Here is a 27698-nt window from a genome sequence, read left to right on the forward strand (position 1 = left end):
CTTTGATCTACAGTGCATCCAGAAAGTATACACAGCGCTTCACTTTTTCCAGCTTTATTCCAAAATTGATGAAATTCATTTTATTATTTCAACATTCTACACACACGTACATGTACCTACTAAGTATTCACCGCCTTCACCATGAAGCTCAAAATTGAGCTCAGGTGCCTCCTGCTTCCACTGATCATTCTTGAGATGATTCTACAGCTTAACTGAAGTCCACCTGGGGTAAATTCAGTAGATTAGATTAGGCTTGTCTGTTAAATAGTTTTCATACCAAAGTAACTTGCTTTAATAACTGTCATTGTTATGTCTCAAATGTGGGATTTTGTGCTTGAACCAATGTTTTGTGATGAAATGTTCAATGGGCAGATTTGAAAATGAAATGGTTCTAGATCCACAGGCACAGACTGTGCCAAATCCCTTTTTATCTACCTTTTACATTTTCATGTGTTTGATATTTAATGTTCAACATCCACAATGTATGAGTGTTTTCACAGATATACTCCTGATTTAAGCAGGATGCTTTATAAAGTCTTACCACACACACACACACACACACACACACACACACACACACACACACACACACACACACACACACACACACACACACACACACACACACACACACACACACACACACACACACACACACACACACACACACACACACACACACACGGACTATAGCTGTTTTCCAAAATAAAAAACCCTTCTATGCAAAGTGAAAATTACAACATCACACATATCTTCACCTTAATGGAAATGATGAAAATTTCTGAAAATGCAATTTGTAGTGCAGCAATTAATCATGCTTAGTATGTCCATGATGTACCATTTTTGCGAAGTTAATAGACTGAACAGTTTATTTTTATACATTAAAATATTTCTGAAACTGTTTTTAATAATACTGATTTTTTCTATTAATTGTTTTTCCATTTGTGAGAGGTTAATATTTGTATGCTGTATGTGCACTATTATTTGAACAGTGATATTTTCCAAAAATTTTACATGTGATTAAGTGCAATTCATCTGGATTCATTAATCCCGAAGCTTGTGATTAATTCAATTGTTTTTTAATCGCAAGACAGCAGTAGTAAAAAAGAATACAGAAAAGTCAATTTTACACAAATTCTTTAACAGTGACACTTCAATAAATGAAAATTCATTAATGGAGTGAAAATACAGAATTATTTATTTAATTGAAAGGAGCACTGTTGCCTCACAGCTTGAAGGTCCTGGGTTTGAATCCGACCTGGTTGTTTCTGTGTGGAGTTTCATGTTCTTCCCATGTTTACATGTGTTCCCTCCACTTGTTCTGGCTTCCTCCCACTTCCAAAGACATGCAGGTTTGCAGAAGTTGACCGTGGGTGTGAGTAGGAGCGTGAATGAATTTGTCTCTATGTATCAGCCCTGCAAAAACACTGGAGGTCTGTCCAGGGTGCAACCCACCTTCTGCTCAATGCCCACTGGAATATACACTCCAGACCCCGTGACCCTTAATATAAGTGGGTTCAGAAAATGAAAGGTTGTAAACATGATACATATAGTATCTTGCAGTTTTCAAATTCAGTACTGTTGAACAATACAGTTGAACTGTGATTATTACCTCAAAATACACAAGCAGAATGAACATCTTTATTTTTTATAATGCTTTCAATTGAAAACTTTATTTTGTAAACATATTTCACATTCGTATTTTCATTTATTCATCACATCTTTATCAGATGCTAGGCTTTTAACATTATAGTATGTAGTCTGATAATCCATTTTGACAACTAGGAACTGAACTTATGTTGACTACAACTTGCCTAATTACTTGATTCTTATAGCAAATGATTTTGATGATGATTTTCAAGTTGCGATAGAGCAGCGCCTATGCGCATGCATGATGACGTCCAAAACTCTGTCCGGTTAGGGAGACACGGTTTCGTTCAACAACAAGAAATGTCAAGAAACTTTCTCGTGTGTGGTTGGAGTTGTGTGGAGGTAGGAATAGCCTTCTGACTGCTTGAATAATGTTGTCAGTCACACAAAGAAATCAAATAACAGTGAAAACATGTTCATTGCGAGCAGAATGTTGGTATTTTGGTCACTGAACTTTCCTAGCAACAAATGTAAAGCCCGGTCAGATGGCATTAATAAAGGCCACCAAAGCCAAGAAGAAACAAGAAATCTGAACTTAAGTTGACTTCCAGAGACATTGTTTAACTGGCGTCCAGCTTCGATCGGATAGCCGCTCCGTGAAGTGTCATTACAATCGATCAGTCAGTCGCTCCGTGTGGCGTCATAACATCCGATCGGTCAGCCGCTCTGTGAGGCGTCACAACATGCGATCGGTCAGCTGCTCCGTGAGGCGTCATAACATGCGATCGGTCAGCGCTCCGTGAGGCGTCATAACATCCGATCGGTCAGCCACTCAGTGAGGCGTCACAACATCCGATCGGTCAGCCGCTCAGTGAGGCGTCACAACATCCGATCGGTCAGCCGCTCAGTAAGGCGTCACAACATCCGATCGGTCAGCCGTTCAGTGAGGCGTCACAACATCCGATCGGTTAGCCGCTCAGTGAGGCGTCACAACATCCGATCGGTTAGCCGCTCAGTGAGGTGTCACAACATCCGATCGGTTAGCCGCTCAGTGAGGTGTCATAACAACCGATCGGTTAGCCGCTCCGTAAGACATCATAACATCCGATCAGCTCACTAACCAGAAGTCTTGGTTTTAAGAAGGCGGCGCAACTTGAAAATTGTCCATTACATTTTACCATCACAAAATATAACTTTGATATAAATAATTCCAGGGTGTTGGATCATTTGTTTGCATGATTTTTAAATCCTTGCACAGTCTGCAGAGACAGAGGCGCATTCTTGGTAACTGCTCCATCCTTCTGAAAAAACAACTGTTATTGTGCGCTGTGCACTGCAAAGGCTGAGGACTGCATTAGTCAAAATAGACTGACATCATACAAGTTGGACACTATGTGCTAGGCACAAAGAGGCCCCTATCCTTCACAGTTTATGCCACGTTTCATCTGGACTAAATAATAGCATTTCTGTTAGTTGGCCGTTCCTCCTTGTCATTTCAAAGATACAAGACAAGACAAACCATCAATAAAGCAAACTGGAAGAGGCAGACAGATAAGGAAAGACTGAGCTGGAAGCCAAAGCTTATTATTCCTGGTTTAAAGATAGATTACATAACGGTTAGATTGAATAAAGGGGACATACATTGATTAAAGAGCCCACTTAAACTCATTGCAAGTTCACAAATTGATCATATTATTCACCAATTAGATTTGGACCATTTGTATGATGTACAAAAACAGTCACATGGTGACTATTCATAGATGTGGTGGTTCAAAGTTTGTTACAAAAAATATTTTGTGCACAACATCTTTATAGTGCCAAGTGTCAATGCACAGCCTGACAGAAAAAACCAACATATTTTAGCATGTACCATCAGATTATAGCACAATTGCTGATGTATTTAAACCATGTGGGGTGTTTCAGCCAATAATCTGCACAAAATATGCTTCAAAGAAGCAGAATTTAAAAAAAGCATCGGGTGAGAATGAAGCTACCTCACACAGACTATGAACCTCACTTCCAAAATGATTGTGTGAGTAAAAATGTGCAGAAATACTGTAGCACCCCCAAATTAATATTCATGCTGATATAATAATAGTGTGCAATGATGAATGCATCTTTCAAATGCATAAAATAGTGTCTATTGTCTATTTAACACAATAGATTCATAAAAATTCAATTTGGGGTGTGTCTACCTGAGTGCTCAAAATTATGTATGTTGAACATGCTAATACGTCAGGTTTAACATGATTTATCAAGGACTAAAGGCAATTTCAGGGGATAGGATTAGTTTGGGTTCAGTAATTTAGCATGCTTGAAAAGTTGGTGTTAATTTATCTAGTGTTGCGCTATCAATATAGACACCCATACAACCCCAATTCCAGTGAAGTTGGGACGTTGTGTGAAATGTAAATAAAACAGAATACAATGATTTGCAAATCCTCTTCAACCTATATTCAATTGAATACACCACAAAGACAAGATATTTAATGTTCAAACTGATAAACCTTTTTGTTTTGTGCAAATATTTGCTCATTTTTTAAATGGATGCCTGCAACACATTTCAAAAAAGCTTGGACAGGGGCAACAAAAGACTGGGAAAGTTGATGAATGCTCAAAGAACACCTGTTTGGAACATTCCACAGATGAACAGGTTAACTGGAAACAGGTGAGTGTCATGACTGGGTATAAAAGGCACAACCCCAAAAGGCCGTTCACAAGCAAAGATGGGGTGAGGATCACCACTTTTTGAACAACTGTGTGAAAAAATAGTCCAACAGTTTAAGAACAATGTTTCTCAATGTTCAATTGCAATGAATCTACAGTCCATATTATAATCAGAAGATTCAGAGAATCTGGAGAACTTTCTACAGGTAAGCAGCAAGGCTGAAAACCAACATTGAATGCCCATGACCTTTGGTCCCTCAGGTGGCACTGCATTAAAAACCGACATCATTGTGGAAAGGATCTTACCACGTGGGCTCAGGAACACTTAAGAAAACCACTGTCAGTTAACACAGTTCATCGCTACATCTACAAGTGCAAGTTAAAACTCTACTGTGCAAAGCAAAAGCCATACATCAACAACATCCAGAAACGCCGCCGCTTCTCTGTGCCCGAGCTCATTTAAAATGGACAGACGCAAAGTGGAAAAATGTACTGTAGCTTGATGAGTCCACATTTCAAATTGTTTTTGGAAATCATGGACATTGTGTCCGTCGGACAAAAGAGGAAAAAGACCATCCAGACTGATACCTGCGCAAAGTTCAAAAGCCAGCATCTGTGATGGTATGTTGGTGTGTTACTGCCCATGGCATGGACAACTTACACATCTGTGATGGCACCATCAATTCTGAAAGGTCCATCCAAGATTTTGAAGCAACACATGCTGCCATCCAAGCAACGTCTTTTTCAGGGACGTTCCTGCTTATTTCAGCAAGACAATGCCAAGCCACATTCTGCACATGTTACAACAGCGTAGCTTCGTAGTAAAAGAGTGCGGGTACTAGACTGGCTTGCCTGCAGTCCAGACCTGTCGCCCATTGAAAATGTGTGGTGCATTATGAAGTGCAAAATACGAAAACGGAGACCCCGGATTGTTGAACAACTGAAGTCATACATCAAGCAAGAATGGGAAAGAATTCCACCTACAAAGCTTCAACAATTAGTGTCCTCAGTTCCCAAACGCTTATTGAGTGTTGTTAGAAGGAAAGGTGATGTAACACAGTAGTAAACATACCACTGTCCCAGCTTTTTTGAAACATGTTACAGGCATCCATTGCAAAATGAGCAAATATTTGCACAAAAACAATAAAGTTTATCAGTTTGAACATTACATATTTTGTCTTTGTGGTGTATTGAATTGAATATACTGTAGGTTGGAGAGGATTTGCAAATCATTGTATTCTGTTTTTATTTACATTTTACACAATGTCCCAACTTTATTAAATTTGGGGTTGTAAAGTTATTCCCTGTGAACTGTTTGTGTATGCATTTCTTTATTTTCACTCAATCTTCTTTAACACAGAAAACACCATGATTAAAATATAATATATAATATAATATATTATATCCTATTTTTACATAAAGGAAACATCCACTGCATGAATAAAATTAAATCTCACATTTACCATGTCTTTCTGTATAATAGAAATATAAGTAGAAAGTAGTGTCTGTCCAGTGCAGCACCCTGTTCATGACAGCAAGCACCACAGTCTATGGTCAGGACCATGAACAGCTGTGTTACATACATCAATCAATCAATCAATCAATTTTTTTTTACATAGCGCCAACTCACAACAAACAGTTGCCCCAAGGCGCTTTATATTGTAAGGCAAGGCCATACAATAATTATGTAAAACCCCAACGGTCAAAACGACCCCCTGTGAGCAAGCACTTGGCTACAGTGGGAAGGAAAAACTCCCTTTTAACAGGAAGAAACCTCCAGCAGAACCAGGCTCAGGGAGGGGCAGTCTTCTGCTGGGACTGGTTGGGGCTGAGGGAGAGAACCAGGAAAAAGACATGCTGTGGAGGGGAGCAGAGATCGATCACTAATGATTAAATGCAGAGTGGTGGATACAGAGCAAAAAGAGAAAGAAACAGTGCATCATGGGAAGCCCCCAGCAGTCTACGTCTATAGCAGCATAACTAAGGGATGGTTCTGGGTCACCTGATCCAGCCCTAACTATAAGCTTTAGCAAAAAGGAAAGTTTTAAGCCTAATCTTAAAAGTAGAGAGGGTGTCTGTCTCCCTGATCTGAATTGGGAGCTGGTTCCACAGGAGAGGAGCCTGAAAGCTGAAGGCTCTGCCTCCCATTCTACTCTTACTGTTGTGAGGCTGGGGGTGCCTGGCTGTCTTCTGTTTCTGTCTTTTGTTTTTCCTTCCAGGTGGTGCGCGTTTAGGACTGAGTGGCTGTGTGGCTGAATTATCAGGACCTCACCCTGATTACCTGAGGCTGATCATGTGCAGCTCGTCAGGACTCACAGCTGTGGTGCATCTACACGGATTGGAGCATGGTGGCATTTAAGTCTGGAGTACACAGTGTGTATTTGCCAGAGACTCGACCTTGTGACCAGACGGGTGAGATCGTCGTCTTGAGAGCCATCTCATCATCATGGATGCAGAGAACGTCCAGGTTTGATGCATGGTCTGTGAAACAGGAGGGGGTGAGGTCTCACACTCGTCAGCACACTTCCTGAGGTACGTTAGGTTTTGTGACTAACATAAGTACAGTCAGTAAATGTGGTGTCCCTCACACCTTATTATATTGAGCTGTTATGTTAGTCGTTTATTCAGCTTCCACTGCAGTGAGGAATGTGAACTGGGTGTTCCATGCCTGCAGGGTGGGAAGCTGATTAAGTGATTAAGCCAGGAAGTGTTTGCTGTTTGTGTACACCTTTGAGTGGTCTCTCTGTGTGTGGAGTGTGGACTCACATGATGGTGTCTTCTTTCACAGACTCGGTTTGTCGCGGTCACCTGGGGGGTGTCGGCGGGGTCCTTGGGTCCGAACTGTTTCTGGCTCCGGACCGTTTGTGCAGCTGGGAGCGCACCGTAAACCACATCGCCAGTCCGCGCACTAATTTGTTTGAACTGTCTTCACTTCACTGTTATGTCATTAAATTTTGTTATCCTTTGTACCGTGCTCTGCTTATTTTATACTGGGTCCTTCAAACGCTGGTCGGTTCTCCGTCCTGCGTCCGACACATAACACTTACAAACCCTAGGAACTACAAGTAAGCCTACAGTCTGAGAGCGAAGCGCTCTATTGGGGTGATATGGTACTACGAGGTCCCTAAGATAAGATGGGACCTGATTATTCAAAACCTTATTAGTAAGAAGAAGAATTTTAAATTCTATTCTAGAATTAACAGGAAGCCAATGAAGAGAGGCCAATATGGGTGAGATATGCTCTCTCCTTCTAGTCCCCGTTAGTACTCTAGCTGCAGCATTTTGAATTAACTGAAGGCTTTTTAGGGAACTTTTAGGACAACCTGATAATAATGAATTACAATAGTCCAGCCTAGAGGAAATAAATGCATGAATTAGTTTTTCAGCATCACTCTGAGACAAGACCTTTCTAATTTTAGAGATATTGCGTAAATGCAAAAAAGCAGTCCTACATATTTGTTTAATATGCGCTTTGAATGACATATCCTGATCAAAAATGACTCCAAGATTTCTCACAGTATTACTAGAGGTCAGGGTAATGCCATCCAGAGTAAGGATCTGGTTAGACACCATGTTTCTAAGATTTGTGGGGCCAAGTACAATAACTTCAGTTTTATCTGAGTTTAAAAGCAGGATATTAGAGGTCATCCATGTCTTTATGTCTGTAAGACAATCCTGCAGTTTAGCTAATTGGTGTGTGTCCTCTGGCTTCATGGATAGATAAAGCTGGGTAACATCTGTGTAACAATGAAAATTTAAGCAATACCGTCTAATAATACTGCCTAAGGGAAGCATGTATAAAGTGAATAAAATTGGTCCTAGCACAGAACCTTGTGGAACTCCATAATTAACTTTAGTCTGTGAAGAAGATTCCCCATTTACATGAACAAATTGTAATCTATTAGACAAATATGATTCAAACCACCGCAGCGCAGTGCCTTTAATACCTATGGCATGCTCTAATCTCTGTAATAAAGTTTTATGGTCAACAGTATCAAAAGCAGCACTGAGGTCTAACAGAACAAGCACAGAGATGAGTCCACTGTCCGAGGCCATAAGAAGATCATTTATACATAAATGGTTCTTATTGTAAATCACGCCTGCTAATATCGCAATAGTAAAGACAATACATTAACATTAGAGTGAAATGTACTCCATCGTGGGAACACGCATTTGAGTGGCGCTGAATCTGAACTTGTGCCAAACACTGCATACCTCCCATGACAAATCATTTTCAAGGCACATTTATTTTTAATTTGGTAAATGTTCAATGAATGACACTACCAATTACAATTTATCTATTTGTCTTATGTAGTGCAAAGCTGCAAGTGACTGATTTAATTTCATTTTGCAACTAGAGCACCAAGCTCAGAGAATGCAAACCTCTGCTAACACTGGTTTCCAATTCCACAAATTTTTACCTTGGAAAAAATCTTCAAGGTCAAAGTCCTGTTAGAAGTGGCTTTTCATAAAAAATATAAATACAGTACATTAAATGAGGTTTTCAATGTTAAATTTAAATTAAATGGCCACAAATTCTGTAATCTGGATCAGATTCAGATCGAACTTTGTCAGTTGATAAACAATACCATCCTACATAATACTCTCAAATATGAAAGAAATTTGATCTTTTGTGGGTTGAGTTGTGAATTTTTGAATATATGTTCAATTTTAAAGATTCGGATTTTTCTGACTTTGCCCTTTGACATATGACCTTGAAAATTAAATCAGTTCTTGCCTATCAGGATATGAATCTTCAGTTAGAAATTTCAAAACAATATATGAAAAACTGTGGGCTCCAGGCTGTTCACAAACAAACAAACAGGGGCAAAAACATAACCTCCTCCAACTTTGCTGGTGGACGTAATGATGGTCATTAACACACATACAATCCTTATTTACATACTGCTGTTACCACCCGCTATCATGTGTGCAATTATTCTTAGTAAATCACCCAAAATGTTCACCAACCCTATGTGCAAGTCTGGAAAGCCCACACAGTGTAGCACTTGTTAGAACAGAATATTCTATTCTATTCTAATTTAGCACTTGTTAGATGGGATCTTAGCAAATCAAGCCCAAAATGCTTTCATTCCTTTCCTCAAATTGCCAGGTTGACTTTCAGGAGGGTGTATCCCATTAATCAATACTCATAAAAGGGAGCAATCAGCTCGGGACAGCTGCAGTTCATACAAATGTACGCATTGTAAAAATGACTTATTTTGCATCTACTGTACATTAGTAGTTCTGTTTGCGAACTTCTCTTGGAAGTTATAGTTTAGCAAATACACAGAATGTTGTGCTTGGCAAACTTGACCATTTTCAGTTTCATAACTCATTGTCCTGTGCAGAAACAAAGCATCAACTTTGAAGTAAAACTGGCAAATGAAGAAGCCAGCAGTGTTACGTTTGTGAATATCTGAAGGGTAACTCAGGTTATATCCCTGACTGAGGCCAACAAGGCAATGCTCCTTCCCAGGCACTGTTAGTGCCAGGCTCTGCGCTCATCCTTGCATTGGTCGGTCACGCCATCCCACCGTTGGCATGGTGTTCCCAGCTGCCTGTCACAGTGGCCTCCCTGAGTACACAATGGCAATAGCATGGCTGGCGCCGGGCTCAAACGGCCTGTTGTTAATGAGCAGGACCAACAGAAGCCACTGCTTGTTCTTCATTTGCCAGCATTTTAATGATATGGACATCACTCTCATCAAAGCTGCATCGCTCAAGTTACGCCCTCATAACTGAACTCTTTTTTTCAACCCCTCTGCTGTATTCATTAGCATCGAAAGCAAACAGGGAGGAGAGAGAAAAGGCGCTGTTGTCTAGGGGGAATAGTCTCCCTCTATATCCAGATGGGTTATCTGTGATATAATGGGCCCTCATTGTGACAGATTAGACTCCCATAGCCAGATAATGCGCTTTTATTGCATTGCAAGGAAATATCTATGTCACAGGCTTCACCTGTAAGGCAATAAACAGGGAAGGGTCAAATAACAGGTGCAAATATAGTCACTCTGTTTAAACTTGCACAGTGTTGTGAATGGGTGGAGTTAACTGCATCAGGACAACTGAGATAGTGTCAGGTAGGATGCCTGACACAGAAAAAGCATATTGACTTAGCAAGCTATAACAAACAATGTAAAGGATTTGCAAACAGAGTTTGGCTCAAGCCTGGCGAGAAAATAACACAACAGTTATAACACATCTGACCAACACATTAGTACTTCACTTTGACAGTGAAATAAAAGGGTTACAATACTGCAATGCAATACTCTCAAATGCCAGTAGAAGAACTTCCAATGACAAATAACAATAAGCTTCTCATGTAAAGCTGACTGACTACATGAAGGTGCATGTACTGCGTGTGTTCATCTATGGGTCTGGCTTACAGACACATTAGTGCCTGTGAGAAACTGAAGGCAGCCAAGAAGCACTGCGGTCCCCAGTGTCAGGGGTTCCACAGAACAGAGGCCCAATCAGTGCTGGCCCACTGGTTAATGGATGGATGGCCCTGAAAATTAATTAGCCTGACTAATGTAGTGTACACTTAATTACACTGGCCACGTTTTGATTTATAGCTGGCCAGATATGCACATGCTAGTCAAAGTCAAGCTAAAAACGAAAAATTGTTTACCCCTTAATAGTACAAATTATTTGCGCAGACGTGGGTCACCAGCCAGAACAACAGCCATCAGTAAACTGTAATCTGCATGCACAAATGAACTGAAAGATATTCATGCTCCTTACATAATTTAAACTCTAACACATCCAGCAAAATTAAAGTTAGAAATACAAATTCACTTGTGTTTTGACTATTAAAGGGGGACGTTATACAACTATTCAACAAACTAATATATGAAAATTCAGTAAGGTATATCTTATATATTATATTCCAATTCTAAGGTGGAACTATGCTAGTATACTAAGGTATATTTAAATATCTAAAAAGGAAGCGTAAAATAGAAGAGTAGAAAATAGTAGAGTAGAGCCACTTAGGTGCCTGGTCTTGAGAACCAGGGATGGTAGGTTGAAAAGCTTTTTTATCCCATGGGAACTCTCCCTACCCACCCAAGCGGCTCAAGAAAAAGGTATATATGATAATAAATAATAAGACATAAGAAAGATAAGACATCATATACATAACTTATATTTAAATATTAAGGTTAATAAACATATACAATAAATATGGTACTATGTAATATATAGGAGTAGGTATTAAAATCTAAATATTAATACAGGAGAAGACTGTAGTATAGGTAATTTAGTATGTAGACTAGTAGTAAAATTAAATTATAGTTAGTAGGCCAAGCTATAAATCTGGTATTTTATTATAGAAACAGAAGCTATGATGTAATGTGTATTGGTATCTATCTAAAGTAATGCTGTTAGCATACTACAGAAAAATAAAAAGCATAATCTATATGCTATCAAATGGAAGCCTAAGAACTTAGGTATTATATGTTGATATCTTTAAAAGAACAATAAACTGATGAATCATTAAAAATCTACACCATGTAAAATAAAATTGTAAATAACGAAAACAAGCAAGTTATAGTATATATGTATATATTATATATATTACAGTATATAGTATATATATTAATATATGTAATTATTATCACTTACTGAGGCTTTGCTGGGCCGGTAGCATAGATTTACATTCATGCTACCTGTCCATACCTGCCCGCAGTAACGGGTGGGTATTGTCACTGACTCTGAAAATGCATAACGCCCTCCAAATGCATGTTACTGTATTAGTATGTCATAAAAATAGATATTATAGATACTCAGATGAATAACAGAGTAAAATAATTTAAAAAGTAAGACAAAGAAACTAGCTGTTTTTTGACTGTGGGCATGCTGCTCAGAGTGCAGAATAAGTGAGCGTGTGTCACAATGCAAGTGCAAACTCAGAAGTGGAATTTTGTGACATATGTTGCAGACCCCTAAAATGTGATGTTTCCTTGCCAAACCTTCGCTGACAGAAGGGGTGTTCTTTAATGCACAGGCAATGCTCCTACAGAAAAATGTTCTTTTTCTGTAGGAACATTTAGGTTTCTGGTACTAACTCCTATAATATTATGTAGTTTTGATATTTTTTGTATATGTTGTTTACTTTTAAAGTATGTATGTGCTGTCCATATTCTTGAGCCTCTTGGGTGAGTAGGGAGAGTTCCCATGGGATAAAAAAGCTTTTAAACCTACCATCCCTGGTTCTCAAGACCAGGCACCTTGATGGCTCTGTCCCTTCTTCTTTCTTCCTATTTTTTTTAATATATATATTTAGGAGTACCTTAGTATACACTAGTAGAGTTCCACCTTAGATTTGGAATGTATAATAGAAGATATGCCTTACTGAATTTTCACAGAATTATAGAGTATTACAGATAGTTAATGTTAAATCCCAGAAATATTTAACCTGTAAAATGACAAACAAACAAACAAACAAAAAAACTTGCCAGTTTTACTTCAAAGTTGATACTACTATATGACCACTTGAAAAGAAATGGAAGCTATCATCTACGAATCCCAATAAATAAATTAATATATAAATAAACATCACATGCATAACAATGGAAAACCAGAAATTAAAAAGGTGGCATTCATGGCAGGATTTATTTTAATGCGTCTCACTTTTTCATATGTCCACTAACACGAGCGTGTGCAGTGGGTGACTTCACTGTGTGAAAAATGAAATATCTATCATGCTGGCCTGTCATTAGTGATCATTTTACAGCATTCATTAGGACCGTGGCCAGTCTGGGGCCCCACCTTTAATTTGATGCTGCTCAAGCGAGAGAAAGGACACGGGACAAAGGAAGGAAGATTGATGCCTTGTCTGACCCCCTGCACGTCCAGCAAACACCGAGAGAGGGCGCCAATCCTAATCTCCAGTCAGACTGAATAGCTGTTGTAATGAAATCAGTCCATGCAGCAGCAGATCAGGTCCAATTAAAACTGCCCCACACTGTGTCACAGGGACAGTAGATCAAGTCAGCAAATTAACCTCCCTACTGGCCTCTATCAATCCTTAAATTGGAGCAGCAGCGCACAATCTCCGCAGATATTAAATTTACATTCTATTAAGTTTAATTAAGAGAAATTTTAAATATACTAGGTATCCAGGCATAGTGCCGCAAGGCTGTCACCGACACCGCTGATTCATGGCCACCAGCCACCTCTAACCGCCACGTTGGTGTGAACGGACAGCGGAGGAGATCTGATTGCCCGGTTTGCTTTAACACGGGTCTGACACTGATCAGCTTTGACAAGAAACAGAGGACAAATCTGCAGGGTGTCTGAATATCACCACCAGCTACTCAACCCGTGGCTCCACCCACTCAGATTCCAATAATGCTATCAATGACAGTCATCAAATAATAACAATTCCGATACAAAAACATGTCTGCCACAACCTGATGGGGAAAAAAGTGACTTAAGGACAAGACAACTTCCTTTGTGTAGTACAATGCCATGGATAAAAACTAGAAACAACACAGGAATATACGGGCTGGATCATCAATGTTAAAAGGTATTGTTTTTAAAGTCAGGAGCATCAATCAGCACTGCTCCTTCTAATTGGACTTCGTTCACACTAAGGATTTATGAAAATTGTGCAAACCGATTATTATCAGCAGATTATTGGTCTGTTTTAGTTACCACAAGTCACCAGTCTGCAGCACACAGTCAGTGCTGGACCGGACACAACTTCAGCAGTGCTTCATGAGGGATTAAAAGAAATGAAATTACAGGCTGCAAATCAACAAGTGGAAAGTATTAATGAACAAGTTCACTTTTTAACAATCTGAGTCATATTAAAACATCATCAACAATCAAGCCTCTGTGTGATCTACTCACCTTTGACAATTGCATCACCTGCGAGAAATTCCTTCCACCACAAATTGTTAAGCAGGAAATATATGGGCATCAAAAAGGCACTGACAGTAGAGCTCCAAATTAAATGAAAAGAGTATGTTCCAAACTTTAATTTACCACAACATAGTTATTAACACTTTCTTGCATTTTTTGATGACTTACAATGCATATTTCTTAAGATATTATTAAACTAATATTGGCAACATGGTGACAGAAGCAGTAGATGCAAGTGCCTCCCACCAAGAAGGCTCCTTGTTCAAGGTCACCCGTGCCCAAATCCCCTTGTACATCCAGTGTTACATGACAAAGGGCATCCCACATAAAACCTGTGCCCAAACAACACGGACAACCATGTCAGATTTACTGTGGTGAGCCAGAGCAAAACAGGAGGACCTAAAGGAAAATACATTATGAAATTTATATACAGACTAATAACCATGTGCAACATCTGCACTAAAGAACTGGCCAGAAGTATTTGTACATCAGTAAAAAAAAAAAAAAAACAACAACAAAAACACCTCCAGCTGGATTTCATCAGCTGCTTTGGACAACTAACATGCTAATTAAAAAGTTAGCGGGAAGCATTATTATTTAATTAAGACCAAATAAATAGACAAATACATCAATGTAGAAATGAAAGTATAAATAAATAAATGAATGTATACAAATAAACACATTTAGATTTTATTCATACACTTATTTATACTTTAATACATGTATTCATACATTTAGACATTTATTTATACTTCTATACATGTATCCCCCCCACCCCCAGGACAAATAAGGCAATTACCATAAAGGGGTGTGTCTACGTATATGGGAAAGAATTATGCAGACCGCCCACCACATACATTTATGTGTTTATTAATTTATATGTCCTTAGGAGGACAAAACATGAATGAAGATTAAATAAAAGTATACAAGGATAAAAGTATAAATACAAGTACAAAGTTATAAAAAAAAGTCCAAGTATCTAAATGTATATCTACATGTTTAAACGTATAACTAATGTCTAAATGTAGGAATATACTTTTAAAGTACAAATAAATTCTGAATAAAAGATATTTTTTATACATTTATGTACGTATGTATCTATTTATTATTTATTATTCATGTTTGGTACTCCATACTCTACTGAGATTCTGGATAACTTCCTAAACAGTTTTTCTTTCCACAAATAGATTTCTCAAAAACAAACAAACAAACAAACAAACAAAACAACAAAATAAACAAAAACAAAAAGAAACCATCATCAAAGGCCATTACAATACTCAGTGGCTTGATTGCTGACAATGTTTTAATAACATCACAGTAGAAAAAGCAAGTATGTTTTACAGTATTACAATAAGCACTTCCTACTTACTGAAAACACAGTTTGAACTATTAAAGTTGCTACCAATAAATAATAATAATAAAATATCCTCAAAGCCCTTCATATTATGGATTTCCAATTCATCAGCAACCAGCCAAAGGCCCATGGGAGAGGATAGAGAGCGTTACTGAGGACTGGACCACCTCCAGGGAGCTCAGCCCCAGCATTAGTCTCCACGTGGCTGTGTCCTTTGTCTGCCAGTCAAAAGACTGCTGAATGGGGGTCAATTGAAACCAATTCCCTCTGTCGGACACAATTAATGGGGTTGCCCGGGCTGGCCAGAAGGGGGGCCGCCACAGGCCTTTGGTTACTGATCCTGCCGCACAAGCATGCCAGGAATTTGCCACCTGGAATCAGGCCTGAGACAATAACAACCCACCCCCTTAGAAGTCTACCTCCATTTCTGTATACACATGGGTACATCCTAAAATATCCCCCCATCATACCCCACAAGGCAGGATGGGTAACAGGGGAGTGGTCAGTAATTGTCCAGAGTCTAGTCACCCGCAATGGACCAGAGACAGAGAAGAAGAGAAGTGTTGTAGCGTGCAGATGTAAAGAAATGTACTGGAGTATTTTCTGACCCAGTGATTCTCAAAGTGGGGCCCAGGATGCTGGTGCTCAATGAATAATAATAATAAAAAAGCAAGCAAGCAGTTTAATTCTGCAATCATTTCAACCTCAGCCAAAGAATCCCTTCATCTGCACAGCTATTTTGAAGTCCTTTACAAAATTAAAATCAATTGAATGTAGAGTAAAACCTGTGAGAAATGAACAAAAAGAGAGCCACAGACGATAAGAAAAAGAGACGGCCTCTCTGTCTGAATCCATCTTCAGATAAGTATGGTCGATCGATCCACTACCAGCCCATCTATAGTTAAGCACTTCACTGGGTGTGCACTAATTGTCCTGTTGACATTAATTGTCATTAAAGGGCTTAAAATGGCCTGCCGGCTGTGAGTTACATCCCGTGCCGAGTTTGCAACCCATTTGTTTATCGGTGACATCACAGCTGTCTGTGCCGCCAATGCACAGGTCATAGGACGGATTTATAAGGAGCCACGCTGCCCCTTTAATGACACATTATGCACTGATGACATCAGCAGCTTCTATTAAATGGGGGATATGTTTGAGGAACCTGCAGTTGGCAGAAAAAAAAGGCTGAGATCTAAGTGTGTGTTCTATGTACTATACGTTCCACTTCCTTTGGGAAAGCCTAACCCCTCCACCTCCGTTCCACCCTGCATTGCAGACACACCCCTTTAAATGGAGTGAATTTATCAGATTCATTCAGCCTAACAAATTGCCTGTTTGTGTGTGTATTATCTTTGGGTAGGGGTGAATGTGTGTGTATCTGAATAGGACTGAGGTGTGTAAGAAAGGAGGCGGCAGTGGAAGATGGGCCACAGATAGACACACACTAATGCAAGTGTAACGGATCCCTGAAAAGGGGGTCATGACCTCTACTGCACCCACATGGCATTTTGTTGTTGAGACATAGAGAGGATGAGGGTTTACCTACCACAGAGCAGAGTGGTCACAGTTATCTAGAGGAGTGATACAAGATGAGATCAGAGAGGTCTTTTTACACCGTGTACTGAGTACAACAGTAAAATCATGTCAATTTATTAGGTGTGTTATGCACATGGCATGTTGATTTTGAATGGCCTCTTTCCTTCAGGTTGGTTTTCATTATGGCGCTACTGCAAATCAGCGCCATCTTCGACTGTGCAATTTGTGGGTTTGTTATGTCAAGGTTTTAGGATCAATGTCCTGATCAGGCAGGAAAATCAGGAAAGTTCCCAAGAGTAAAGTATCAAATCCCCAAGTTGCTACCAGTGAGCAGTTGAGTGCCTGCCATGGCAGCGCCCTGATAATGGTCTGTGAGTGTGTATGTGAGGCTTCATTCTAAAGCAGCAGTTCCCAACACTGGTCCTCATGGACCCCCTAAACGTACACATTTTCCATCTGTCCGTGCTGAAAGCTAATTAGCTCCTTCAGGTCTCTGTTAGGTCTTCAGTGCATTTAGGTATGTAGATGTGGTCAAGAGGATCTACTGATGTTTCATCCAAGGATTACTGCAGAAAAGAAAGGCAATTTAAGTCAGTTTGAACATGGTTGTTGGTGTGAGACTGGGGTGAGGAGGGGACATATGACAAATGGTGGTTTTGTGGGTGAAATGCTTTGTTGACGGGAGAGGTCACAGAAGAACGACTGGTTCGAGCTGAACCAAGAACAACTTGTTACAACCAGGGTACAAAGAAGAGCATCTCTGAACACACAACCATTGGAACCTTGAAGCAGCTGGGCCACAGCAGCAGACAGAACACCATAGCAGGTGCCACTACTGTCAATCAAGAAGAGGAAACTGAGACCACAGTGGTCTTGATTTCTGTTACAGCATTCACATGGTAGGGACAGAATACGGAGTAAACACATGAAAGCACAAATACATCGTGCCTTGTTTAAACAATTCGGGCTGATGGAGGTGCAACTGTGCGGCATCTGTGTGATGTTGTCACCAAAACCTCTGATTAACATGGAACAATGTTTTAGAAATATGGGTGCTGCAAAGTGCAGCAAGCAACAAAAGTGCTGCTTTTGATACTGTTGACCATAAAATTTTATTACAGAGATTTGAGCATGCCATAGGTATTAAAGGCACTGCGCTGCGGTGGTTTGAATCATATTTATCTAACAGATTACAATTTGTCCATGTTATGGAGTTCCACAAGGTTCTGTGCTAGGACCAATTTTATTCACTTTATACATGCTTCCCTTAGGCAGTATTATTAGACAGCATTGCTTAAATTTTCATTGTTACGCAGACAATACCCAGCTTTATCTATCCATGAAGCCAGAGGACACACACCAATTAGTTAAACTGCAGGAATGTCTTACAGACATAAAGACATGGATGACCTCTAATTTCCTGCTTTTAAATTCAGATAAAACTGAAGTTATTGTACTTGGCCCCACAAATCTTAGAAACATGGTGTCTAACCAGATCCTTACTCTGGATGGCATTACCCTGACCTCTAGTAATACTGTGAGAAATCTTGGAGTCATTTTTGATCAGGATATGTCCTTCAATGCGCATATTAAGCAAATATGTAGGACTGCTTTTTTGCATTTGCGCAATATCTCTAAAATTAGAAAGGTCTTGTCTCAGAGTGATGGTGAAAAACTAATTCATGCATTTATTTCCTCTAGGCTGGACTATTGTAATTCATTATTATCAGGTTGTCCTAAAACTTCCCTGAAAAGCCTTCAGTTAATTCAAAATGCTGCAGCTAGAGTACTGACGGGGACTAGAAGGAGAGAGCATATTTCACCCATATTGGCCTCTCTTCATTGGCTTCCTGTTAATTCTAGAATAGAATTTAAAATTCTTCTTCTTACTTATAAGATTTTGAATAATCAGGTCCCATCTTATCTTAGGGACCTCATAGTACCATATCACCCCAATAGAGCGCTTCGCTCTCAGACTGCAGGCTTACTTGTAGTTCCTAGGGTTTTTAAGAGTAGAATGGGAGGCAGAGCCTTCAGCTTTCAGGCTCCTCTCCTGTGGAACCAGCTCCCAATTCAGACCAGGGAGACAGACACCCTCTCTACTTTTAAGATTAGGCTTAAAACTTTCCTTTTTGCTAAAGCTTATAGTTAGGGCTGGATCAGGTGACCCTGAACCATCCCTTAGTTATGCTGCTATAGACTTAGACTGCTGGGGGGTTCCCATGATGCAATGAGTGTTTCTTTTTATTCACGTCTTTTTGCTCTGTATGCACCACTCTGCATTTAATCATTAGTGATTGATCTCTGCTCTCTTCCACAGCATGTCTCTTTCCTGATTCTCTCCCCTCAGCCCCAACCAGTCCCAGCAGAAGACTGCCCCTCCCTGAGCCTGGTTCTGCTGGAGGTTTCTTCCTGTTAAAAGGGAGTTTTTCCTTCCCACTGTCGCCAAGTGCTTGCTCACAGGGGGTCGTTTTGACCGTTGGGGTTTTTCTATAATTATTGTATGGCTTTTGCCTTACAATATAAAGCGCCTTGGGGCAACTGTTTGTTGTGATTTAGCGCTATATAAATAAAATTGATTTGATTTGATTTTGCAAAGGTTTCAAAATGTTTGGGAACAGTGTTTTGTGTTTGCCATGACTAAACTTCAGTACTGATGAAAGTTTTTGTACATCTCCAGCCATGCTTTAATTCCGGTTTTCTTTCCAGTTCTGCTGTTGATTTCTTCCCATATTTGTCCACATAGTTGGTATCATGTTTCTCCTCATGATTACAGGGCAGCGCAGTCTCCTTTGAACCCCTGTGTGATATCACAGGATTTGACCACTTCCAGGGACAGCCTGTCGTTCCCCAATACAAAAACAGCATCACTTCACAGGGGAAAAAATAGTGTACTGTTTTGTTTTTGGCTGCAATCACTGAAGCAGTCGTGAAAAGTGCAGAGTTTTTTTCTGTTCCCAGTGGAGAAGGGAAGACAAGGCAAATCGGAGTGGATGTGTCGGTAAGTGTTATGCCACATTCACACTGGATGACATGCGAGCGACAGCAGCGACAGGTTGCCATGTAATCCCCATGGAAGGACGTGTTGTGGTGCTACAAAAGTCCAAGCCACGCAATGCGATGTCATTGAAGCGAATGAAACAATTTTGATCGATTGGCGTGTTTGTGGTGCGATATTGCCTCATGTTGCCCTCCTCCCCAAGTTGAAGAATCTGAACTTTTCAGGGACTGGATATGTAGTGACGTGGAGATGTCTGGAGTTTATACTTGATGTGGACATGTCCTGTCTCTGCCAGCCAGCCTGTGAGCAGGACTTATGTCCCTTTTGTCCTTTATTTCACAATTATGACAGAGCTTGAGGGGAGAGCGAGCAGCAGCACCGCAGCAGCACCGCAGCAGCAGCCAGTTTTTTTTTTCACGTGCGCGCAAACAAATCGTCCGTGAAGATTATTTTATTTATTAACTACACAGATGTATAATAAAACAAATGGTGACTGGTTTATAACACAATTATGACAGAGTTTGAGGGGAGAACAAGCAGCAGCACCGCAGCAGCAGCCAGTTTTTTTTTTTTTTTTTTACGTGCGTGTGAACGAATCATCCGTGAGATAATTTTATTAACTACACAGATGTATAATAAAACAAATGGTGACTGGTTTATAACACAATTATGACAGAGTTGGAAAGGAGAGTGAGTAACTGCAGCGCCAGCCTTTTTTTTTTTTTTAATTGTTCACATGTGCATGCGCGAATGGGACGGGAGGTCCTCAAACTGGGTCCTGGAGAGGCACGACCACTGAAAGCGGCCGTCATCCAGACGCAGCTCCTGCAGCAAATAAAGAAACTCCCCGAATTGGGAATGTCTCATGAGGATGTTGTGAACCCAGGGACGGCACTGCTGGCGATGTTTGTCAGCTTTCCACAACAAATAGAGCACAGTAACTCGCTCCGTGTGATCAACATCCGGCATGTTGACTTGACTGACAACCGGAGCTGGTGAGCAGAATGGAAGCTCCTCCTATTTGATGATGCACTGGGGCGAATTTTCGCAGCGAAAGCAGAGCGACACACCGGGCAATGGTGGCAGTCCATTGTCAGGCGAAAGACGCGAATTTGTGGCATCACGTGTCGTGCGGTGTGAACGTGGCATTAGCCTACACACTTAGCCAGATTAGCTGCGTTCTCTCATCTGCACAACCGCCTCAACATGTTTGAGCTCCGGGTCATAAACAAACCGCAACACATGTCCGCATCATCAATTTTTCTTTGCTGTGTTTGCTGTGCAATTTGCCCAAAAACTCAGAGAAAGTGCTGTGTTTCTGACGGGGACATACAAGGACTGTCCCTGGATGCAGGATTATTGCGTCATATGTGTCATATTTTAACCCTTTAGCGCCCACCCTCAAATGAGACTGCGTTCCCCAGTTAGCTCAACGCGTTAGCTGACCCTGATGAAAAGGCAGGTGCCCATGGGCAGAGGCTTCATGTTCAGTGATAAGCAGGCGACAGACAAACTACAACCCCAATTCCAATGAAGTTGGGACGTTGCGTAAAATGCAAATAAAAACAGAATACGATTTGCAAATCCTCTTCAACCTATATTCAATTGAATACACCACAAAGACAAGATATTTCATGTTCAAACTGATACACTTTATTGTTTTTGTGCAAACATTTGCACATTTTGAAATGGATGCCTGCAGCACGTTTCAAAAAAGTTGGGATGGTGCAACAAAAGACTGTGAAAGTTGATTAATGCTCAAACAACACCTAATTGGAAACAGGTAAGTGTCATGATTGGGTATAAAAGGAGCATCCCCTAAAGGTTCAGCTATTCACAAGCAAAGATGGGGCGAGGATCACCTCTTTGTAAATAACTGCATGAAAAAAATAGTCCAACAGTTTACCAACACTGAATGCCAGTGACCTTCGATCCCTCAGGCGGCGCTGCATTAAAAAATGAAATCACTGTGTAAAGGATCTTACTGCGTGGGCTCAGGAACACTTAAGAAAACCACTGTCAGTTAACACAGTTCATCGCTACATCTACAAGTGCAAGTTAAAACTCTACTGTGCAAAGCAAAAGCCATACATCAACAACATCCAGAAACGCCGCCTTCTCTGGGCCTGAGCTCATTTAAAATGGACAGACGCAAAGTGGAAAAGTGTGCTGTGGTCTGATGAGTCCACATTTCAAATTGTTTTTGGAAATCATGGACATTGTGTCCTCTGGACAAAAGAGGAAAAAGACCATCCAGATTGTTACTAGTGCAAAGTTCAAAAGCCAGCATCTGTGATAGTATGGGGTGTGTTAGTGCCCATGACATGGGCAACTTACACATCTGTGATGGCACCATCAATGCTTAAAGGTACATCCAGGTTTTGGAGCAACACATGCTGCCAACCAAGCAACGTCTTTTTCAGGGACGTCCCTGCTTATTTCAGCAAGAAAACACCAAGCCACATTCTGCACGTGTTACAACAGCGTGGCTTTGTAGTAAAAGAGTGTGGGTACTAGACTGGCCTGCCTGCAGTCCAGACCTGTCGCCCATTGAAAATGCATGGCACATTATGAAGCGCAAAATATGACAACGGAGACCCCGGACTGTTGAACAACTGAAGTTGTACATCAAGCAAGAATGGGAAAGAATTCCACCTACAAAGCTTCAACAATTAGTGTCCTCAGTTCCCAAACACTTATTGAGTGTTGTTAGAAGGAAAGGTGATGTAACACAGTGGTAAACATACCACTGCCCCAGCTTTTTTGAAGCGTGTTGCAGGCATCCATTTTAAAATGAGCACATATTTGTACAAAAACAATAGTTTATCAGTTTGAACATTAAATATCTTGTCTTTGTGTTGTATTCAGTTGAATATAGGTTGAAGAGGATTTGCAAATCATTGTATTGTGGTTTTATTTACATTTTACGCAACGTCCCAACTTCACTGGAATTGGGGTTGTACATGTGATTTCAATCACAGCTGTTTGTAATATTGCACAACTCATCCATCATCCAGAAACCATCCAGTAGGTGGCAGATACCTCTATGGCAGGGGTTCTCAGCCAACCAACTCCTAACAGACACCTGAATTAGCAAATCAGCTTGGGGCAGAGCAGGGACAGATGGAAAATGTGCAGGTTCAGGGGTCCTTGAAGACTGGATTGAGAACCCCTGCTCTATAAGATATTACTTAAGCAAAATAAAGTTGTGTGTTCTATTGATCTGGTGCATTAAGGTAAACCAAAAATTCATCACGTCATATTCATTTTGTGCTATTTTTAATTTGGCATGTTACAAGATCATACCATTTATTGTTTTTGAGTTGTCTAGACAATCTTGCTGGAATGCACTAACCCACTTACTCACCCACTTTTCTATGTTTATGCTGCCAAGCCCAACACAGGAGCAACACTAAATTTTCATACAAAGTGCCCATTAGTGCACATTTGCTGCATTTCATTCAGTGCATGGATTCGGTATTCCCAAAGCAAAACATTCAAATTATGAGAGTGTTAACTTGTACCAATTTCAAATTCAATTTCAATTTCTTTATTTTATTTATATAGCGCCAAATCACAACACTGCTGCCTCAAGGCACTTCACACGAGTAAGCTCCAACCTTACCAAGCCCCTGAGCAAGCACACAGGTGACAGTGGTGATGAAAAACTCCCTCGGGTGATAATGAGGAAGAAACCTCAAGCAGACCCGGTCAGAGGGGTGACCCACTGCTTAGGCCATTCTAACAATTACAAGGTTTTTTTCTTTGTTTGTTTTCTACAAATTTTACAAGAATTTCTTGACAAACAGAAGAAACAAACAAAAAAAAAAAAACAGAAAAAAACAGAAAAGCAACATAAACAGAGTCCTTAATTGAACAAAAAAAAAAATGCACTGCACATATTTTGTGGCAATCAGTCAATACTACTGACAAACTGCAAAGATCACCAAGTACAGATATCAGTTGATTAACCATTCCAGTAGGGATGGTTATTTATGTCACTCCTTGTGGGCAGATGACTAAATTGCAAAGGCTGAGTAGTAGTTCCCAAGACTAGGCTGAGGGGTCTTCAGCAAAGCAAGTGCTGGCAAACATGACATACTGATCAATAACAGTCTTAAGTTTGTTATTCAGGTGTGACTGCAGGGACAGGTAGAAAATGTGTCGTAAAAGGCTGAGCTTGGAAACCACTGGCAAAGTGCTTCTAGTCACTGGATCAAAAAGCTTTCCCACCCTTCTACTTCTCCAGTGAAAATGAACAATGGCAGCACCTTGAACAGTCTCACTGATTTGAGAGCCTCTGTGTTGTGGAGGCCAATGAGTGGTCATCCTTCTCCAATCATGTGACACTATTGTCTGCAGTGGGCCTTTATGACTTGTTGGGCCACTAAGTCCGCATCTCCAGATGAAGAATGTTTGAACAGTTGCACTACCTTGACTTTCACTGGCCTCATTTGCACCAAGAGAGACAAGGAGGAGGTAGAGGAGAAAGAAAGGGTAAGAGAGAGAAAGAGCAGTGAATGGTACCATTCCATAACAATGCAGTTGTAGGCTGAGTTAGCAAACACAGCTGGGCCAACCACAGCACAGCGTTTAGTGAGCCAAAACTCTAAAGAAGCAGTGGACCAATTGTTATTGTTACAATAAAACAATGTATGAATCTCAAGAATTAACAATCAGTCAAACGGTTCTGATTGTGATTCTGAAATGGTTGAAGAGTTGTAATCTAAAGTGGAGTTAATACGGCTGAAGGTCCTCTTGTGCTTTAGTGTTGTCTCCTAGTATTTAATTCCTGGATTTCAAAATGACTGTTGACAATTTCTACGCTGTAATAAAAATCCACTCACCTCAATAACCTGTTTAGAATCCAACCTGAAGTTAAAGTCCCCAAAAACAAAATATGGCAGCTTCTCATAGCGCTGGTCTGTGATCCTGCAAGACAAAACAACAATTTGTCACTGCTAGGCCTTCAAGGACACACTGAGACCTCTGTGATGTTGGCTGGCAGTCTGGAAGTACGTTAAAGACACAATTTCTTTAAAAATTGAAACAAAATAAAATTAAAAAAAACCCTTTGAAATTCTAATCGGAGATTTTGAGCAACATATAAACATGCTGAGAACAAGTGGGTTGAGAACAGACCCACTAATTCTCACATCTGATCATTCACTTGACCTCAAAGGGATTGAAGAAAACTCCAGCACCACCTGGTGGTTTAAAAACTTTGGTCATGCTAAAATGCTGCTGCTGTCTGCTTATTTTTGTTAAATGGCCTCAGTTTATCACAAGTAAAAACGATACAAATAGAGTGTAATGTGTAATGTGGATTGGAAAACCCTGACAGAAAAAGCACTACAGGATGCAACAAATAATGTTCTTCAACTGCAAGAGCAGTAACTGAAGTAAAAAAAGAAGGTCTGAATCCACTTTAAATTCAAACTGTTAGCTGACATGCCTGATAAATGTCTTTGATGATGTGCTTTCATGGCTGAGTTTGTCCATCTTAAAGAAAATTTACTTGTCCCATTCACTTAACTCTACAGAATCTGGAGATTAAAAGGGGAATTGACTGAAATAATACATATGTGTTGTGGGAATATTCTCTGTCTCCTCAATGTTACAAGTTTGTTGGTGATTTCTTGGTGACAGTTCAGCCACAGAGTCATCGTGAAGGACTCCATCAACCCATTTCTGCAGAGTTGTGTTTTAACCCAGGATGCATTATATATATATCCTTAAAGTGCTTAATGTGGAGGAGTCATGGAGTGTACACCGTCTTTGTCACGGTGTCATGGACTAGTTCCATATCTCTACAATTTCCCTGCAAAATTGGGATGTGTTGCATTTTTAAAAATGCAGCTAAGTGACATATAATTAACTCCTATTCCTCATCACCTACTTAAAAGTGGCTCTTTCACAGAGCAAAGATGGAAAATTAAGGTGAACATAGCACAGCCTCTTGTGTAATTAATGATACAGGACACTTGGCTCGCTATCGTCACTAATCACGTGGATAAATCTTACATCGACTTCCTAGACCAAGATAACAATATATTTACGGGGTGTAATAGGAGAGGCCTGTTCTTGGATGTGGGTCTTATCTCTGACGGGCTGCTGTAAAGCACACACACCTCGTCAGGGAGGCGGGGAGACGAAAATGATGAGGAAAGATGGAGAGAACACAGATGTTACAATCAGCAATATAAGAATTTGAACACTGGGCTATAAGTCGCAGGACCTCTCAAACTAGTAAAAAAAAACAGCAACTTATGCTCCATTCAATTGAATGGAAACGTGTGTTCAAACTTTGACTTTGGGTATACTGATTATTTTGGGGGGTTGGGCTCCACAGTGTTGAAGCAATGATGAATGCGTGGGTCAGCATGTTCTCAAAGTCCTGACCTGGTTATCTCAAATCAACTCAGGTTCAACGCTAAACAGACACATAATATTTAGTAGAATACACACCCGGATGTATTATCACCAATCCTTACACTATACAGTATAAGCACGCACATGCATGCACACACACACACACACACACACACACACACACACACACACACACACACACACACACACACACACACACACACACACACACACCAACCAATCACTGGCTTCATCCCCCTCCACATCAGAGTGAGGATGTCACTCTTGAACCACACCGCAGGTGGCGCATCACTTACATGCAGCATGGACAGTTTCATAGTCAGTGTGGTTTTTGGTGCATTTGAAGGTGGTTTTGTTGGGGTCGGAGTGACGGGGGAAAGCAGTGACAACAGCCAGCTTATCACATTAACAAATAGATCGCTAATGTCAAACCAAACAGATTTTAATGCAAAATGCAATGTGTGGCTTTTTTATTGCACCCCATTTGTTGAGTGCAGTATTCACCGTGATCACATTGGAATTAATAATCTCCGCCAGCAATGTTGGAGGAGGTTATGTTATTTCCCCTGTTTGTTTGTTTGTGAACAGTGTTGTGAAGGTGTCGTAGCACGGACCCACAACAGGGGGCGCAAATGAACGGACAATGAGTAAGCCAAAAGGTAACAATTTAATGTTGTGATATTACACAACGAAACGTGTCTTAATGTTCACAGTCAATAAACACCAGGTGACGTGTGGGCAGGCTCGAAGATAGAAGACGCCCGACGAGAGAGAAGCCGCGTCCCACACGGCTTCCACCACCAACGGCCTGAAGAACACCGGAGCCGCCAAGTCCCGAGTCCCCAGGTGGCCTCTGTCTTCGGCTGTCGACCCTGGTACTGCTGGCAGAAAACAGAAAGATGATGTGTGAGTGTGAGTCCGCACACTCAGTGATTAACAGTCCAGACACCGTTAGGAGGGAGCACCTCCACCTCCAAAATCACACACACTCGTGCAGCTCCTGATCAACCACTTATCTGGGACGGGGTGCGAGGTGAAGCCGTCACTGTCACGCCAATCCTCCAGACAAGGAAAGCACCAGGAAAAACGGCTGCAACAGAAGTTCAGATTACTTTTCAACGTATAAGTCAGCAGAGAAAATTACCTTAGTCGATTTCTCGGCGGGGGAGGTGGAGTTGCAGTCCGGCTTATATGGTGGTGTAGATGAGTGACAGCTGGAGTAATGAGTGACAGCTGTCACCTCCTCTGGGTCTGGCGCCCTCTTGTGCTTGGAGCCCGCACTCCAAG

General features: G+C 40.6%; 1 protein-coding gene across 2 annotated transcripts in view; it reads right to left on the bottom strand.

Annotated features, from left to right (window-relative positions):
* Window positions 1–27698, bottom strand: part of LOC117523759 (inositol polyphosphate-5-phosphatase A-like) — a 640661-nt gene that overhangs the window by 148451 nt on the left and 464512 nt on the right. For both annotated transcript variants that reach the window (XM_034185374.1, XM_034185372.1), the window contains one exon: window positions 24866–24950. In XM_034185374.1, coding sequence (XP_034041265.1) covers window positions 24866–24950 — 85 coding nt within the window. The remainder of the gene's footprint in view (window positions 1–24865; window positions 24951–27698) is intronic.

The sequence above is a fragment of the Thalassophryne amazonica genome, chromosome 13, assembly GCF_902500255.1.
Source record: "Thalassophryne amazonica chromosome 13, fThaAma1.1, whole genome shotgun sequence".
In the NCBI taxonomy this organism is placed as follows: domain Eukaryota; kingdom Metazoa; phylum Chordata; class Actinopteri; order Batrachoidiformes; family Batrachoididae; genus Thalassophryne; species Thalassophryne amazonica.